At 33.7% G+C, this 19,534-nt stretch overlaps 2 protein-coding genes across 2 annotated transcripts in view; one reads left to right on the forward strand and one right to left on the reverse strand.

Annotated features, from left to right (window-relative positions):
* The window catches only part of LOC118743842, a 9,027-nt gene extending 434 nt beyond the window's left edge, over nt 1-8,593 (forward strand). The window contains exon 2 of the mRNA XM_036476606.1: nt 7,566-8,593. Within this exon, the coding sequence (XP_036332499.1) occupies nt 7,566-8,593 (1,028 nt within the window). The remainder of the gene's footprint in view (nt 1-7,565) is intronic.
* A 118-nt stretch (nt 8,594-8,711) lies between these two features.
* On the reverse strand, nt 8,712-12,525 carry LOC118743718 (endocuticle structural glycoprotein SgAbd-2). The gene is made up of 3 exons (XM_036476481.1): nt 12,350-12,525; nt 12,010-12,085; nt 8,712-9,758 (listed from the first exon to the last, which is right to left on the reverse strand). The coding sequence occupies exons 1-3, from the start codon at nt 12,523-12,525 to the stop codon at nt 9,606-9,608; spliced, it is 405 nt and encodes a 134-aa protein (XP_036332374.1). The 3' UTR covers nt 8,712-9,605.
* Nucleotides 12,526-19,534: the final 7,009 nt, after the last annotated feature.

A 19,534-nucleotide genomic window follows, 5' to 3' on the forward strand; every position in this document is an offset into this window, starting at 1 on the left:
GAATGTGCAGCGAGGTGCAAATGCTACTATTTGAAGTGCATGATCGGGATACAACCCCTCTTCATATACTGAACTTTATAAAAAAAAAAATCTTTGAATACGCTTCTTATCTTGCAAAAGAAATTCCCGTTCACTTGCGGCCAATTCTAGTACTCTGAAAATCCGCAAACCGAAAATATTCAATTGTGACAGTTTTTAAAAAAATTATACAGCCTTATCATGAGTTTAATTTTCACTTTTGGTTTCCATGTTTTTACTACGGGCGGAAGATCCAATTTTCCGGTGAATTATTTTTTCTGGCGAAACACAGGTAAAGTAGATTTCATTTCAATAAAAATTCAATTTTGGTTTTTAAAAAATGCGTTCACGCCAGCGTAGTTGAGTTTTCATACATGTTTTGAATATTTATTTAATTAGAGTTATGTCATGATGCATCATGATTTTAGTTTCCATAAAATTGAGCATTTGAGTATGTGTTGAAATATTTTTTTTTTTTTATTGCAAGAGCTAGAGAAATTAATTTTACTTGATTTCCTGTTATGAATTGCTAGAACACAACTTGTTCGAATTAAATTATAATCGGTTTTTATGGCAACTGCTCAGTATTTTGTCTACTTTTCTTGTTTTGACACTCCGTCTCATGTATATTTATTTAAAAAAAAAAAAACTTGTCAAATGGGTAATGTATAGAACAACAAACAAAAATGTCATAGAGAAAATGTAAGTACCAATGGCCAGCAGCTGAAAATCGGGTTCGCGAAACTATTCTAATTGGCGAAGAGTTTTTAAGGAATGAACATACTGACTTCTTTTTAACTTCATTTTCACAGGGTATAACTTATTCTAACCTTTTTTCAAAACAAATTTAGCTTCGCTTTTTGTGATCGACTGGTCACACTGGTATTTACTCACATTAGCTTTTTTAAATCGGTTTTTAATTTCTCACATCGTTTAGAAAATACGTATACACGCATCGTTCTATTAATGCGAAGTCAAAATGAGCTTGTTTTCTTAATACAGTTTTTAATTTGAATTATTATTATAATAAATTGACTTTCATTATTGACACCCATTTCGGTGAATCGCGCAAAATAGTTGTTAAACAAATTTCGAATGAAATTAGCAGATTTGGTTTGCTTTTGAATACGGTTTCATTGAGGGCGCTATAAAGGCAGAGGAATGTATGTGGTAAGGTCCAATAAAAATGTAAAATGTATAAAATATTTTCTGGGACTCACCCGTTCGTTTGACCAAATTAGAGGGCAATTGAGAAGCGTAGAAATGTGAGACCTCGTCAAGTACGTGCATACATTATAACTTCACTACACTATAAGCACTTAACAAAACACATTTTTCATTTAAATACTTAATTTAAATCACAATTTAATAAAACTTTTCACTACCGAACCGAAGCGCAGAAAACCGAGTAGCAAACACTTACCAAAGTTAAAATACGACTGAGGATACGGAATTGAAGATGGCACAAACACAGGGAGGAAGGAAATCATATTTTAATTTTTGAATACTTATTCGATTTAGTTCAGACACAAACCGCATAAAAAATGAATGCAAATTAATTTTCTATTTTGTAATTTTAGATAAGCATGTACTAGCAAAACTATTTCATTTGACTCACCCTTTGATTTGCCGTATGCATACGTGAAGGCGATGCATATACATACCCTGTAGCAAAACTTAGAGACAGTCTGGCAAAGAGCTTGTTCCGCCCTACAAATTTCAGAACTGTCTCTGAACTACTGCAAAAGGGATGCAGAGCTGGACGGTTGAAACTAATGTGGCGCTAGTTGCGCTGTCATCAATGTTACTCATCCTGGTCATGTGAAAGCTGACAAAAGATGCACAAATATACCATGCTATATTTTTTTCGATTTTCTTAGACCCTATAACTAATAGCAAACAATTTTCGTTTATTTAATATGTAATTCCCTAGTTTATGGCGCAACGGCTAAAATGTTTCTAAAAAAAGTCGTTATTGGCAAGCTACACTTAACAGCAAAAGTCTCCGTATACCATTTCTTTTTTAAGTATTCATAATATATTGAGAGCTAGTGTTTGTTTATTATTATTTTATAAAAAAAGTTCATGCTTAAGACAAAATCATATAGACCCAGATAAAAAAGAATAAACAAAAGTGGTAAACAATCTCACTTTGAAATGGGGGTGCTATTGATATGACCCAGCACCCGAAATGTGTATTTATGCGGTGATTTTTTTAAATTTCCAATAATTTTAGTTTTAAATATTTTTAGTTAAGTTTTTTTAAGCATATTCCATAAACCTTTTAATTGTTGTTGCAAACTTGATAGCACTCTAAAAACTGTCATCAAATTTCGAACATTTTAATCAGTTTTTATAAATATTTCGAGTATTCAGTTTTAAAGCCCATACAATTTTAGTGTAGTAAAGTTTAACCTTTTATCTGAGATGAAAATAATTAAATAGGAGAATACCGTTAAGAGCGTGCGTAAAAAGAGTTATAAAAAATCAACGTGATTAATTATAGTAAAATTTTATGTGCTATAGAACTGCATATTCACTTATATACTCTGATTTAAAATATTAAAGTTTTATAACAGTTCCTAGAATTCTATTAAATTTCCAACGCTGTTAGAAACGTGAATTTAAATTATTACGTTATAATATGAGCCCCCCTTAAAAAAAATGTACGCAAAATCTTTAACATGAAAACCATTGTGAATATTCAAAATTCTATATATTCTTAATTCGATGCCGGACAGTCTATGTATATATCAACGTTTTTCTCATTATGTCTCACGACTTAGATTTTTAAATATAGGTAACACAGAAATACCCATTATATATAACAAATATAAATTATTTTAAAGAACAACGGTTTTAGAAAGTGAAGGAATAACCCACACTTTATATTCCTAGTTTAAAAGCACAGTTTACCTCAAAAAGTAAATAAGTGCAAAACAAATAACTATTTAAAAATAAAATGAAGTATTTTTTATTAACAAATTGTATGCGTGCTTTTTTAATTACAGTAGTTAAAGAAAAGGCTCCATACTATATTTCTAGGTACCAGCTCAAAACTAACCACATTTTTTCCAGTCCGGAGGTGAGTCTTTTTGATCTATCTAGGAACTGTTGTTATTTGAATTATCTAAGAACCATCTAAGCCAGAGTCAGCTCAGACCAAGTTCAAAAGTTCTGCAGAGGGCGACAATAGTCACTTCGTTGGACATCGCCATGTTAAAAAAGACAGTTGAAGGGATTGATTTGGGATAGATGAAGAACAAGTGCCGTCCCTTCTCAGGCTAGCTCAGCGCAAGTGCTGAACCAGTTTGGAGGGATGCTGCAGGGTGCATTAGGGTTGCCAACATTTTCTAAGAAATGTATAGTACTTTTTCAAAAAAATCTTTAAAATATAATACACTTCAAATATATATAGTATTTTTTTTTAATTAAAAATGCTTTTAAGTGTACATATTTTTTCTTTCTTATGCATTTCCTCTATACAAAAAAATATATTTCTTTGAAAGTATCATATGCTTAATCGCTGTCAGTATTTAAATTAATATAAATAAAAAGTTAATTTTTTATTAGTGAGATATTCGCTTTATTTCTCTGATCTCACCATTTCAAAATCTTAATAGAAACAACTATTTCTGAGAATGCCGAAGTTGCAAAAAGCGAAATAATTCTAAGAATTTTTTTTTTTAATATTGATATTTCAGTATAAATGTCATCAATTTTAAAATATTTCTTTCTTACACATGACTGAAATATATTTATATTTACAATTGAAGAAATATAGTATTTTTGCTCTTTTTGCATACTATATTTTTTTCCAGCAGTATTAAGTACGCAGCCCCAAAAACTAGTACAATAATATATATTATAGTACGGTTGGCAACCCTAGGGTACATACACCCGTATCAAAATTATAAGCGCACCTTCAGTTGACAAATTTTAAAAACTAATTTTTTTAACACACTTCAAAAACAGGAGAAGGTTATCAATTCGTTGGAACATTTTGTATTTTTATTTTTTGTATGTATGTTATCGCATAACTTTGGACCAGGTTAACCAATTTCTATAGTTTTAATCCGATTTGGATTCGAAGAACTGACTCCAAGTAAATTTTTTTCAATATACAACAAAGTAAAAAAAAATAAGTTACAAAAAAGAATCAAATTATCAAAAAAAAAATGTTATTTTGTTCCGTTTTGGGTTAATCTGACACAAAAATTACCAATTTTCTGAAATTTTCTATATATTTTGAGCTATTAATTTCATTACGCTAGATCAGCCAAATCGTCCACTGTGCGATGGCGTAAATACGACTAAGGAAACGGAACGTTTGAAGTTACGAACACAGAGTGGAAAAGCATACATCTGCATTTTCATTAAATTTATTAAACTTGTTTCAAAAATAATCTAGCCATGACACAATCCAATTAGATTTACTTAGTTCACAGGGTGGCAAAAAAACAGTGACAGAAGTTACTACCACAGAGAGAGTTCTTTGGCATATGTAACTTCCTGTGTTTACAAAATTTTCGCTGCGCAAAATACTCTTGGTTAGTGTCTTAGCTGGTTTTAATGGGAAATCGAAAAAAAGATAATAATTATTTTAAACCTATTTAGTATACTTCCTCTCTGTGTTCCTATCGTCATCAGTTCCGTATCCTAGTTCTACATGCTTAAATCGTCGTTCGCATCGTCTTTAGATTCAAGTGAAAAGGTTAAATAAATCAATAATAAAAATTAAATATTTATTGTGCAAATGTGTTTCAATAAGGCTTTCAATTAATATAATTCAATGTTTGTGTTGTGCAAAAGTGTATGCAGCTCAGAAAGAAAAGGCAATTTCGCCAGCAAATCGGCTGCATTTATTAGTATGTATACCAGGGAGAGCTGTGTAGCTGTGAAATTAAAATTTTTAATCATGAAATATTTACAAGTATGATTTCATTCTGTTTCCTTTTGGCTGGTATTGTGGCTTATATTTTTTCCTTCTGCAATCATTCCAAAAAAAAGTGATTTCACACAGCAAGGTGGTAAAAATATGTATCTGAATGAAAAAGTGAGAATGCTGAGGTAAACAGAATTCAATGCTGAATGCATAGTTGCCAACTTGGTGCTTTAATCACAAGATTTAGTGCTTTTTGAAAATTAAAAAGCAAAAAAAAAATGCTTTAGTGCCTAGTGCTTTTTTAGTGCTCTTCTTCTGAACTCAAATTTCTCATAAATATTTAAAACATAAAATTATTTCAAATATTTAAAGCTGTGGTGGCACTGAATTTACAAGAATCTACACATTTAAATGTACTAAAATGCAACCATGATTATTAAAAAAGCTGAAGTTGCAAACCCACGTTCTTTTTTAATTGTATTTGCGTTGAAAATGCTGGTACGCAGGTAAGTTAATTATTTCTTTTCTAGTTATTTGTTCATATTTGGATTGATTGCACAGCTCGACAAATTTTGACTTTTGTACCACACATCGTATTTTGTAGATATTTTGGTGCTGAATCCAAATATGGCTGCAGATTGCTTTAGCACGTGAGATATCCTAACCTGAAAGTACTAAAAACACGGCTTTTGGCGTTATTTGAGATCATATTATGAAAACAAAATTTTTTTTTTCTACTCAGGGCATCATTTAGTATTACTCTTCCCCTTTAAAATTCATTTTGGTTTGGTGCGATTCGGGTTTTCTTTCTCGAGATATGTATACCAGTATTAATGTGCAGTACTTCGGTGTTACTTCGCAGCATGAGTAATCATCGCTGTTCAATCGTTATGAAATCGAAAAAGTTTTGTGTATTGATTAATACTTGTAATTATTTTTTATTTTCTTTTTTTTGTTAAATACAAACTGTTATGAAAAAAGTATCATATCATAAAAAAAAGTTTGTGCTTTTAGTGCGGTAAAACGCGGTTTTCCAAGTTTTGGTGCTTTTTCAAACTCTAAAGTTGGCAACAGTGACTGAATTAGCCTACAGCTGAATGAAACACTTTGCTATGTGTGCATTCTCTAATTCAGCTCCAATCAAAATCTATACACTCAGAAAAATATACATGTATGTTTAGATTGGGTACCGTAGATGAGGTAATCATGATAAAAACATAGTAAGGTAAAACCGTTCTCTTAATTCGTCGGCTATGATTTTTTTTTTGAAGTTTGCCAACATTTTAAAATCATATAAAATTGAGAGTAAAAAAAAGGAATTGTTCAAAGTTGTTGTTGTTTGAGATTGAAAATGAGAATGTGTGTGTGAGTTTGTGTGTAGAATTTTAAAATTAAATTGTTTGCAAACGTCAAGAGTGTGAAAAATTCCTCTCAGCGGTTCTACCTTCCTATTTTTTTTATCATGGATGTAATAATGGAGTGTATGAGCTTTACAATGAAATCGATATGATGCGCGATCAATGCACAGCGGTTGCACGCGATAAGTCATGTCGTACGGAGGGATGCTAATGCTTGGACTCCTCCACACATGAAACGCAGCTTGATTCTCATGACCATATTGTACAGATTTATCATTCAGTCCATTATTTATCCACATATGTACTTACATACATACATATAATGTCCATTTTTTTAATATATTATTATTAAGTGAAACTTCTTTAGCGGCGGTTGGTTGGTTGGGAGTAAATTGGCAAATTAAATGGAAATTGCACACGGAAATGGTGCAAAGAAAATGGTTGGATCTGAAACAAGTGCTTCATGAGTGGATGTACTTGGTATTAATTCAACATAAACATGCTAATAAAAGTGGGAACTATTTTGGGATTTTAGAGATTTTCAGGATTCTCGGGACTTATCGATATAATAATAGATATTTTTATCGGTTCTGTTATCGAAATTTTTATCGATTTTGCTATCGCTATTTTCGGAACTTGTCGATATAATAATCTATATTTTTATCGATACTTTTATGGATTTTGTTATCGATTTTTTAATCGACATTTTGAACGATTTCTTTATCGATATTGTTATCGATTATTTATCGATTTTGTTATCAATTATTTGTCGATTTTCTTATCGATTATTTATCGATTTTTCTATCGATATTTTGATCGAATTGTTATCGATTTTGTTAACTTTTATTAATCGATTTTGTAATCGATTATTAATTGATTTTAAGTTTCACTTCTCCAGTGTGGCCCAGGTGCACTTACCTTTTTTTATTAGATTAATTCATGATGCATCATAGTTTAAGTTTAAATTGAGGATTTGAGTATGTGCTGAATTTGTTCTAATGCAAGAGCTAGAGAAATTAATTTAACTTGATTTCCTGTTATGAATTGCTAGAACACAACTTGTTCGAATTAAATGATAATCGGTTTTTATGGCAACTGCTCAGTATTTTGTCTACGTTTCTTGTTTTGACACTCTATATTTTGTATATTTATTTTTAAAAAGCTTGTCAAATGGGTAATGCATAGAACAACAAACACAAAATATCGCAGGGAAAATGTAAGTACCAATGGCCAACAGCTGGTTACCAATACTCTTGTACTCAGTTAATATATCCTTTATATACCTTTTCTTCTCTTCACCCGAGCGCAGTTGTCGTTATTGCCACTAATGGAACGTTTCTGTAGGGCGCTACATCCGGATTTGGATCTGAGTTCAACATGCCTTAGCTGGTTTCATCAAGCCACTGAACATTGCACTGAATTGATTTTGCGAAGGAACCGCGGTTCAGTTTTCTGGCGGTTACTGAACAAGTTCATATTTATCAATCGTCAAAGATCATTGGTTAATCAAAAGATACCAATCAGCATACATCCGGATCGATTGTCGCTTAACGACTGTAATGCGCTTCACGTGGAAATCGTTAATGACTATTTGGTACACGCGCCACGTTATACCATCGAAGCGGCCACCAACATTCTACTTTGGCAAATATTATTTTCCTTGTTTGGCGTATTTGTGCTATGCGTCTTGCTGGCCTATACAATATCGGCCTATCGCAAATATGGACAATCAATAGAGAAACCACTCGATCCAATTTCATCAGTATTTCTGGCTGAGAAACGCATCAATGCCTATATCAACCGCAACCTGCGTCAAGTTAAGTATGAGCTGCGGCTGTTACATGTGCGCCATTCGATGAAACCGGAGGACATACTCTCGCCTAGCGGCACAACGACCTTCGTCATAATAGTGTCGTCAAAGCTGAATGTGAAGAATGGCACTTTGAATAGGACAGCGCATTGCAAGGGGCGTTTGTATCGCCTGACAGAGCTGCAGCCGAAGGTGAAACCCGTATACAAAATACAGCCCATAGCTAAGATGATGCGTTTTATAAACAAATACTCGTGCAAACTACGACTGACGGTGATCTTCGACGAGGAACCGAGCTTTGAGGAAGTAATGCAGCAACGCCAATTAGGACCCAGAAAGACATTCTCACCACTAACACTACCACCTTTAACGAACAAGAAAAGCCTCAGTAGGTTATCAATGCGCAGCAATGCATCGCGCTCCAATAGTCCGCCCAAAAACAAAGCTTGCAGTGCGCGACTTTCAGCACAAATGCAGTGTAACTTACCGCGGCGTCTTTCAAGTGTAATGTTGAAGAAGTAGTGTGCGACGGAGGAAATGTTTAGCTGCGCATGCGCCATTGTAACGATGGTTTATTTAGCCCAGTGATGGGGTGGTTGCCAAGCGGTAAAGCTGCGCCGAGTAAAAGTCCAACTTAATGAGTTTTTACGCAATTTATTTATTGCCTGATTGCTGTACTTACAAGAAATCGAAAATCTTTTGTAATCACTCACGTTTTAGCAAATATTCGTAAATATTCAAAATACATAATTTGCTTAGCTACTAGAATCGATAAATACAGATGTATGTATATATAAAATAGCGTTTTAAATTACAAATCATTTATGTATGTAAGTAAGTGTAAATAATTAAATTGCAAGTAGAAATAAGGTACATTTGTTTATGCATTAACTGTATTGAGGCATCAGCGCGTTGGCCTTGAGTATGTAGAAGAGGTGATGTTAGTAGAAAGTAAAGCAAAATATGAGTATTCGCCATAGACGCTGATGCCACGGAAGTTGGTAGCGCGCGTAAGGACGAAATGTGGACACGAATTAGGTAAAAAGTTGGAAGGAATGAAAGGATTAAAACTTGAAAAATAAAGGTTACAAAATGTCGATAGATATTTAAGTGCTGAAAGCGAAAAATCACATGCAATCCAATAGTAAGAATACAGCTTCTAGAACTTAAATAAAGTTGAGTATATGTGAGTGTGTGTTAGTAGAAAAAGTGTGTGAATAATCCTTTGAAAATCCTAGCACGAAGTAAGATTTTACATTTAGCCTCGAGTATAGCTCAATCCTGTTCCGATTTGTGTTGCTATTGCATTCTTCATATGTATGTATGTGTAGGTACATTGTGTTGTTGTTGCTGCTGATTTCATTTTTTTGTGTTGTGTCATTATTTTCTTGTTGTTGTATTTGTTGCAAAATATCACGTTAATTAGCATTGATCACGTTTCAATTGTATGATTTCGTACGTATTATATATGTAGGCATGTATGCAATAATGAAAGAGCTTTATTGGTTGTTTTTGTTTTTAGTTCTTTAAGATCTTATTTGAAGAACCTGCCACCTGTTCCAGCGCGTGGTGGTGGCGGTGTTGGTATGTGTGCACCTTCAGCACGATATCCATTCTCATCGGCTATGTAGGTGATTGTATAGAGAACACCATCGGGACCGGTGTAAGAGTAAGAACCTTGCATGACCTAAAATTGGAAGATAATAAGAAATTTACTATAGTGGAGAAGAGATGAAAGGTAAAAGTAAGTAGAAAGGAACAGTGGAAGGGTACCAAAAATCAGTTAATATACCTTTGTCTAAAACTAAGTAATTTCTAATAAAGTTCAAAATAGTAGGTATTATACTAGCTTTTGCGCGCGGCTCGATCCCTTTACTCAGATAGTTATCTTAATCGAGTCAGTCTCGATATATCTCTTTCCTGGAAATTCTGGGATACAAATTATAGCATACGACAAGATCGATGTTTTTGCCAAATTTTAACTAATGGTGTTTTCTTTTCTACCAAAAAATTTCGCATTTTGATTGCCCTTTTCTCTTTTCGTATTCGATTCTAAAGCAAGAGCAAACGGTGAGAAAATTTATTGTTCGCTTCTTAAAATATCACACTCTTATAAGGCAAAACTCGTACTCTGCCCTTTGAAGGTTTGTCAGGATAGATGGTTGTCCTGAAAATCAGATGGTTGCTTAAATCTATAATATTATGAAATGCTTGAGATGGACAAGGGCAAGAAGGCAAAAATATGCCAATTTTTACAGGGTTGAGTGTAACAATCAAACACATTTTGAACCGTGTAAGGGCAAAATTTTTTGGTATAAACGAAATCACCATTAAACATATTTCGTTTGGCACTAAAATTAATAAAACTAAATGTCGTTCTCGAAGTTTTGTTCGCAAGAACGCTTAAAGACAAAACAAAAATGAGATCAAAACTGTCGAGAACCTTCTCAATGGGTATTATACATATAAGAACAAAACCCTGTGGATAATTTTCAAAGAGAACAAAATGTGAACAATACTTTCGGAAGCATTTATAAGAGCAAAAAATACGAACAAAAGTCTCCGTAAAGATTTGGAAAAGACTTAAGTGGAACAAAAGTCTAACGAACTTTCTCTTGTAGAACAATTTGGTAAATGAAGTCACAGGAACTTGGTAAGAAAGAACAAAACGGGAACAAATGTTTTGTGATATTCGCGAAGAATGGAAGCGCGAACAAAATTTTTCGCATAGCGTTTATTAGTTAGAAATATTTGAATATTGAAATTAATCAAAAAATAACTCAAAACTAATTATGCAAATAAAGTAAACAAAAGACTTAAGACACGAATTTTTCTTGAATAAAAAATTAAATTTTTTTCCATATATACACAGTTCGCCCTAATGATAAACGATGTGGAGGTTGAAATGATCCCTCTCATTTTTAGCGTTAAGTTTTTAAATGTTGTATTCTCGTTTTGGTCTCTAACAGCACGTTTCTCAGACCTTTGTTATTATTTTATCCTCCTTGTAAACATTCCCGATACTTTCGCTCTCAGTTTGTTCTCATTGGAAACGTTCCCGAAAGTTTCGTTCTCTTTATGTTTTTCTTGAGGACGTTCCCGAGAGTTTGGTTTGCGTTTTGTTCTTTACAGAAACGTTCCCAAACCTTTTGTTAGCATTTTGTTCGCGTTCAAACTGCTCTCAACACGTTGGTTCCCATTTGGTTCTTTTGTGGGAACGTTCTTGACATAACATTTCGTTCTCTTGCCGAACTCAACCAAAACTGGAACGCGCTCTCGGTCCCTGGTTGAAATCGATTGAGCCAAAAAATTTCAAAAAAATGTTAGCGGCACGGAAAGTGATTTATAGTGAGTTATAGGATTTTTCCGTAAAATCAGAATCTGAAATTAGAAATATTAGATTGGCTAAATTTTTTACGATATTTTTACTCAATAGTGGCAAAACACACGTTTTTGGCATTTTTAGACATCTCTACTGGATTAACGGGGTGTGGTGGAATCTTTCAAATAAGATGTGAAAAAGCTAAACAGTTGACTTTTATAAAAATCGATTTAAATTTCACTCAGAATATTAACGGTTAATTGGTGTATTAGTCTTTAGAAAATTCGAATAAAAATGATGGCAATGAAACCTTTAGACAATCGAGTTCGCCGAATAATAAGAAATCAGGAACATGCCAAACTCCTGCGTTCTTTATGTATTTAGTAATCGTGGAAAACTGAGCTCCATATCGTTTACGTACAAACGTGATATTTATTTAATACCAGCCTAAATGTATGCTGCAATCCAGCACAATATAATTTTCTATACGAACAAATAAAACTTGTTAGCAGCACGCCTAGAAACTCCTGAGGGAAGTTCACTAATCTGTGCACTGCTCATGCGCAGCCGCTTATTTACCCCATTATGCTAATTAAGGCACTAATCTGTAACTCACCTGAGCCTCCACCTGTGTACCCGGATTCTTCAAATAGCCCGCTTCATCGGCGCGTATGCCATTGCTTGTTTCATAGCTGCAAAGCAGATAGAATGGATTAAGGAAACTAACATATGTATTTATGTAGTGTAGTAATGTAAAACAACAGCAAAATAACTATTTCCACTGATTAAATCACCCAATTTCACAATTCAATTAAGATAAAGCAATGCTAGGTAATAAATTTAAATAAATTAATTTCTTGCAAATGCTTTTACATTTGACGAATGATTAAATATTTGCTGCTTAAAGTTCACATATGCACATGTTGCACTTATTTGCTCTACACTCACTCACTTACTTGTATGTGTATGAACCATCTGGATTCAAATCGAAGCCCTGTTTCAGTATCACTGCATTGGCTTCATAGCCGCGCGCTTGAGGCGGTGGTAAGCCGCGCTGTGCATCCACGCTACCAATACAACAGAGTGTGGCCACAGCAACAGCAACAACTAACAACAGAAATGATGTCTTCATGATCTGAAGAAGTAAAAAAAATTTTAAATATTTCTACATGAAATGGCGCGTAAAATTCGCCAAAATTTTTTATTGTGCCTTGGATAATTTGTTGCATATTTAACGTGATCGGGTTATTGCAGGAATTTTTTTAATTTGTACGTACATAGATATCGATGGTAGTTTGGCAAAACCTCGTATCTCAAAACACTCTAGCAACACTCTCTAACACAAAAAACTCTCCATAAATAACAATAAAAAGCTTTTTATAACTTTTTGATCAGGATAAAAATATAATATATATTGAATCATAGCATAATGAAATCTTTCAAGGAGTGCTACAGGAATAAGGCATGGGACCTATACAGAGAGAACCTAAAGAAATACAAAAGAGCGATACGAGACGCCAAGGAGGGAATTTCGCGAATCTGTATACCAAGGAATCTGCCAGGTTAAGCAAAATCCTTGCCAAAGGGTACTCACAGCCAACATAAAGAAAAAGGTCAGATGGTTCATGGACCGAGTCGGATGGGGAGTCGTTGGATATCCTTATGAGTACACATTTTCCAGTGTGCATAATCGATGTTGTGGAAACCGATGCCCCACACCAACCCTATTCGAGGACTTCTTCGAGGAGCTACTGGAGAGGGTAAAGATAAAAATTACCATATTCAGCTTCTCACCCTTTAAATCACCGGGTATGGACGGAATACTACCATGCTTCAGAAAGCTTCTGAGATGGTCATTCCCGTCCTAGAAACAGTTTTTAGAGGGTACCTAATATTGAACCACGTTCCGTTAATCTGGAGGAAAATTAAAATAATTTTTATTAATTAAGCAGGCAAACGGGGCCATGACAAAGCTAAAGATTTCCGACCCATAAGATTAATGTCGTTTGTGCTCAAGACCTTTGAGAGGCTGTTGGATCTGTATGTTAAGGACAAGACGTCCAATTTATTATGCCCTCGATATGTGTACCTGAAAGGGAAGTCAACGGAGACTGCCCTACGTGAAGTGGTATGTACAATTGAGAGTTCGCTCTACTATAAGCAATTTACAATAGCGTTCTTTATAGACATCGATGGAGCCTTTAATAATGTCAGTGTAGATTCCATCCATGAGGCACTTATGGAAACAGGGATTGATCATTGTGTCCCAGCTTGGATAGTGTCTCTGCTAAGAAGCAGAGTAATACATGCCGAATCGGGGTACCGTATATGCAGTGAGAGGCACCCCAAAGGGAGGGGTGACATCACCGTTACTATGGCTCATGGTCTTAGACAAACTACTGGTAAAGCTGGACTCTCAGATAATCAAGGCGGTGGCTTACGCCGACAATGAAGCGATACTGGTGTCAGGTCAGTTTCCTTCGGGAGATTATGGAAAGGGCTCTAAAGATGGTAGATTCCTTGGCCATAAGCTGTTCTCTTAGCGTAAGCCCTGAGAAAACTGACCGTGTGCTTTTCACAAATAAAACAAAATTACCTCATTTTACTATATCAAGCTTCCCTCCCAGGAACGGAACTGGATCTGTCAAACAAGGTGAAATGCCTTGGAGTTATTATGGATCCCAAACTTAACTGGAAACCAAGCATTGAGTAGCGTGATAGGAAAGCCACGGTGGCTCCCTATGCAGCCAAGTGAATGTTGGGCAACAGATGGGTTTTAAACCAAGAATTGTGCACTGGATGTACACGCCTATAGTATAACTTATAATCTCTTACGAGGCGCCGGTCGGCTGGCCAGCCCTTAGAAAGAGAATTACGTAATTAAAAAGCTAGGCGGAATTCAAAGGTCAGCATCCGCTATCGTAACAAGTAAAATGAGATCCTGTCCGAAGGACGTTTTGAACGTCCTTCTTGACTTATTACCCATAGATATCTTTATCGAAAATTCAGCTGCTAACAGCGCCATGCCTATACGCAGTACCGTCTGAAATTTAAGCGCTGCCCACAGAGTATATCCTGTCGAAGACTTGGGTTCACCATAAACCGCACACAAAATTCTCAAGCCACAGTGACCGGAATCAGGAAAATGTCTGGTTCTTGCAGGGTCAAAGATGGAATGCGGAGTTGGTGCTGGATTTTCATTCCACCTACCAGACTAGGCAAGCATTTTCCAGGCCGAAACGTTTGCTGCCCTATATTTCTGATCAATACGAAATTACTCTTATATGGGTCCCGGGACATACGAAAAGGATAGGACTGCCCTTAAGTAGGTTCTGCCGCAGTTGCGATTACCCGGTCTTAAAAGAGACAGTCGAACACTCGGCCAGCAATTCCTGCAGAATATTTCAGAGTGCAGCTGCCTCTCTCTGCATGATGTACTGAAATTTATTAAAACCGCCAAATGGCTGTAGGTTGCACGAGTTGTGTAATCAGAATGGCAAACTTGCTAATTGCTTGTCACCAGGGTGGTGAGAATGCACTTAAACCAACCAACCATAGTATTTTAAGGCCTATTTTGATAGTAGTAATTTCTGAGATACGAAGTTTTGCCAAAGTACCGTCGACATGCATAGAGAGACGAGGTTACTGCTGCACCACGTTGTCGCATTGCAATAAGTTTATGTGTAGGCAAAGTGTCATATAAATTTACATGAATGTAGCATAATTGAGCCATGGGCGTGTGTTGGTATATTGATTGCCTAAAGTGTGCTTCTAACAGCAATTTCGTTAATTAAATTAACATACAAATTGCGCATTTATGAATAACAAATTTGCAAAGCATAATTCATATAGGAATATCGGTAACTTTTGGCAAGTAAAGTAAAACACAAATAGGAAGAATTTACTTAAATTTTCTTAGGTGAATATTTGATAATGGCATACATATGTATGTGTGTATATAAAGTGATCACGTGTTAAGTTTTTTACATATGCACAATCTTTTCCAAGTAAATTTTTTGGTCAAGTAGGTGCTTCCATAAAATTGTGTATATTAATTTTTTCTGTCAAATGCACGCATACATACGTAAGGCGCATGCTATTGAGATCCGCCTGTATTCAAAACTTAGGAAAATTCAATAAATTTCCATAAAAAATTCACAGTTTTTATTCTTTATCTTTAAAGTATTTCTAGGTATGCAGTTTTATAGCCCAAACAATTTTAATCTAATGAAGTGCAATTTTAAAGCAGAAACTTTGCATTGAAAGCATGGATTTTTAATAATTTTTTTATACATATAACAATTGCAAATTATAAAGTTTGGGCTTAATTTTTTTAAATTTTGTTGCGAATTGTCTTTATTTAATCAAAAGAAAATTTTTAAAATTTTTTAGCCGTTTAAATTTTAAAGCTGCTGATTAACACGAGAATGCCTGGTGTGCCAAATTTGGCACATTTGAACTTTTGATGTACTATAAACGCTAGATTTTTGCAAGTTTTAGCAATTTCGGGACTTTTCTTTATTTGTTGAGTTGTCATAGCCATAAAGGGTCCATAGTTTTTAAAAGGTTGCTTCGTTTACTCAACATATATCTAAAACTCTCACTGTGCCAATTTTGGCACACAGTACAGTACATAGTGTGTGAATTTGTTGTTTGTTGCAGGTATTAGGCGAGGGGATCATCATCGAAGTGTGGAACAAATCATAAGTAACATTTTTCGTAAATAGATTGTGCAGATGTAATTTTGTTACATGTTCTCGGGCTTTTATAGCAGAATAGTGTTAATACTGTGCTACATTGTGAACGGTGAAATTGCGGGTTCCAATACAAACCAAATTTTTTTTTATATATTTTGAGCAATACTGCGGAGGATGATTCTGAAGTTGCAGAATCTGGTCCTAATGAATAATTTAATTATAAGGTAGGGACGCTAAAAGGACAAAAATCACCGAGACACCTAAGTTTAATTTTGGGTCATAGATTAGGGATGTGTGTCCCTTTTTCCTAGATAAGGTAATTTTTCTAAAGTATTTTAATTTTAATTTGCATCGTCAATATATAAATGCAAATTCTAACAAATGATCAAATGAAAATTCGGAATGATTTTTTGTATGAAATATTATCAGGGAAGAATGTTACTCGGGATTTTTTTTTAAGAACTTTAAAATTTCCAAGAAATAAATAATTCCAAAACTGATTTTAGAAATACAGTGCGATGTAGAATGGACACCAAATGAATTAGAAAATTCTGCAGAATTTAAAATATTTAGAGTTTTTTTTTTTGGTTAAAAAATACGAATGGGTATTGAAAATGCGCTTTCAATTAATTAATATAATTTTAATTAATAATAACATAATTTTTTCAAAAATAAATATCGCAAATTTTGAAGGCTATTCAAGCAAAATTTTTTAAAAAGAACTTTTTCGAAACTCTTTTCACTGTTATGTGCAAAAAAATTTAAACATTTTATTTCTACGGAATTTTCTTGTTATTGTTATTCTACATTGTACTATAGATAATTTGATTAGTTTATGTTGCAAAAAGTCGTTTTTCGTACTTACAAATGAAGAATTTCTTTTTGTAGGTATACTATATATTTTCAGTGGTGAACTATGTATTTGGAGGGGAGAACTCGATAAAGAGGAAACAAAATGCTGTTTACAATTTCGTTGCTGCAGAGCCTATTCCTTTTAACTTTTCAGCAGACAAATTAGGAAATACAGAGCATTCAGGTTTTCAATTGAAATTAATATAATTTGGAAATGTTTTTTAAAAATAGCCACTCTATAAATTGCACTTGTAACTAGGTGGCTTTTTTTTAATATAAATATTTTATTTAATAAAAAAAACTGCATTTAAACTTTTACAATAAAATCACACATTAAAAAGTGACCCCTTATGATCTATCGATTGTCAAGGGTTAAGGTTTTTTTTTAGCAAAAATTGTGAAAAATCAATAAAAAAATTGTTTTGTTAAATAATCTACTTGTTTGGCAATAATTAAATTTTGCCATGGAAATTGGCAAAATTACGCATAGTGAATTTTTTAAATAATTTTTGGAATCAATAATATCGTTGAAATTTCGGTGTTAAAAAATCCTGACGTCAGAAAGATCATTTGGTCTGCAAAATGTAAAATATTTTTAATTTTTTCTCACAAAAATTCTAAATTATCAAAATCTATTTGCATGTGAAACCGCTTTCCATACAAAACAAGCTTTGGAAAGTACACTTAACTCAGTAACGCAAACGCTAATTACGCGGTCTTGCAAAGAATGGTTCAATGGCTTGAGAAGCAAACAAATTTAGTAAGAGAGAAAGTCGCAACAAATTTAATGTTTTCTGATTTTTTATTATTTTTTTTTTGTATTTTACTTGCACATTTTGATTTAAAAGATGGAAATGCTAAATGGAGAGAAGGACTTGGCCTCACTTGGCATTTTTGATTGGCGTCGGTTGTCATTGAAGAGAAACGACTGGCGTGCTTTGTTAAACTCGGAAGCTTATTTAAAAGTTTTAAGTTTGTAGGAGAGTGCAATCAAAGTTTGAGCAATTCACATACGCTCCTCTTCAATTGAATATCGCACCATTTTATTCTTTAATATTTACAGTCTTCCTTTTGTTTATTTAATATTGATTAATTTTTTATAAAAAAAATCCAAATTCTGCGTCTAAATTTGATTTTAAAATTTTTACGCAAATTAAATAAAAATCTCAACAAAGCTGTGAATAACTTCTTAACATGTTTAGAAAAATTTCGAATTCACAGTTCTGTATCCCATTAAATTTTATTATAATAAAGTGCAAGTTTCCAGAGACTGTAAAATAGCATTGATTTTTGAGTATTTTTTGGTTGAAGGTGCTGCGCATTTTCTTCCATAAAAAAATTTTGGGGAGCATCTTAATAACAACCGCATCAAATGATTACTAACACATAGGGATGGCAAAAAAAAATAAAATAATCGATTAATTAATCATATGATTAATCACAAGCCCAAAAAAATTAGTTCCAATTAATTGCAATTATTGAAAAATAATCGATTAACTTAATCAAATGATTAATCGCTGCCATCCCTACTAACACATAATGGGTCGCATGTTACAATAATTTTTAGAAGATAGTTTCGCTTCAAAATTGTTGACATAAACCGTGTCTGTGGTCAACACGTAATGTGAACACTGCTACGAAACAGAACTTGAGGATTTTCGCTTATTACAGCTCGAACTTTGCTAATATTTATTTTTTCAAAGTATCCATATCCAGTAATAAAATTGTAATATTGTAAGATAAATTTCTGAGCGAAATTTAAGGTTAAGACATATACAGTAAAATTTAATTGCAAATATTTTTGTAGAATATTTTAACCCATTATCTACCGCCTGAAAGAGTCATTTTGACCCATACTTCAAGAAACCCCGCAAAAAGCTAATTTGGAAGCTCGTTTGAAGACTGATATATTCATGCCACCAACGTAAAAGTCTCTCAAAATTTAAAATAATTAATCAATTCTCTAACCACCTTCCAAATTTGCTTTTCGCGGGGCTGCTTGAAGTAAGGTCGAAACGACCGCTTCTTAACCTTTAATTTCTCTGAGACATTTATCGAAATATTTGTTTCCACTTTTTTGAAAACTACTTAGGCCGGCACATGAAAACTTTAGTAGGCCATAAAATAAAAATACGAGCTAACTCTTGCAAATACATCGAGTATTTTACTACTGGATGAATCTACTTTCAGAAAATGTTAACAAAGTCCGGGCTGGTTTTGGCTATCACACAGTGTTATTCAGCATTTCTGCTCATTTCTATTAATGTTCACTTTAGTCGTTTTTTGTGTCACATTAGTTAACTTATTTGGATCTTGGAAAAACATATTCTATATCATAAACATGTTTTCTGAGCAAATAAACATGGCAAAGGATATTCACTGCAAGTTTTCAAATCGCACAAATACTTTTAAAATTACTGTAAACTACTACCACCAGGAGTGCTTTTTAAGTGTTTATATTCTGGCAACGTTGTTATTTATGTATGTATTTCCAAACAGCATCCGTTACTCACTCGCGCTTAATACTTGAGATCGTCTCCGCTTGATGGCTCGTCAAAAAAACTTTTGCGGCTAACTAAATAAAATCAAATG

The sequence above is a fragment of the Rhagoletis pomonella genome, unplaced genomic scaffold (genome assembly GCF_013731165.1).
Source record: "Rhagoletis pomonella isolate Grant_MI unplaced genomic scaffold, Rhpom_1.0 Rhpom_scaffold_00007, whole genome shotgun sequence".
NCBI classification, from domain to species: Eukaryota; Metazoa; Arthropoda; class Insecta; order Diptera; family Tephritidae; genus Rhagoletis; species Rhagoletis pomonella.

Bases quoted from the DNA above. Each gene is read 5' to 3' on its own strand.
- LOC118743718 (XM_036476481.1), bottom strand. From the start codon at position 12,525: ATGAAGACATCATTTCTGTTGTTAGTTGTTGCTGTTGCTGTGGCCACA. The intron at 12,086-12,349 runs GTAAGTGAGTGA...TCTGCTTTGCAG, and splicing joins GATGGTTCATACACATACAA to CTATGAAACAAGCAATGGCA. The intron at 9,759-12,009 runs GTGAGTTACAGA...TTCCAATTTTAG, and splicing joins GTACACAGGTGGAGGCTCAG to GTCATGCAAGGTTCTTACTC.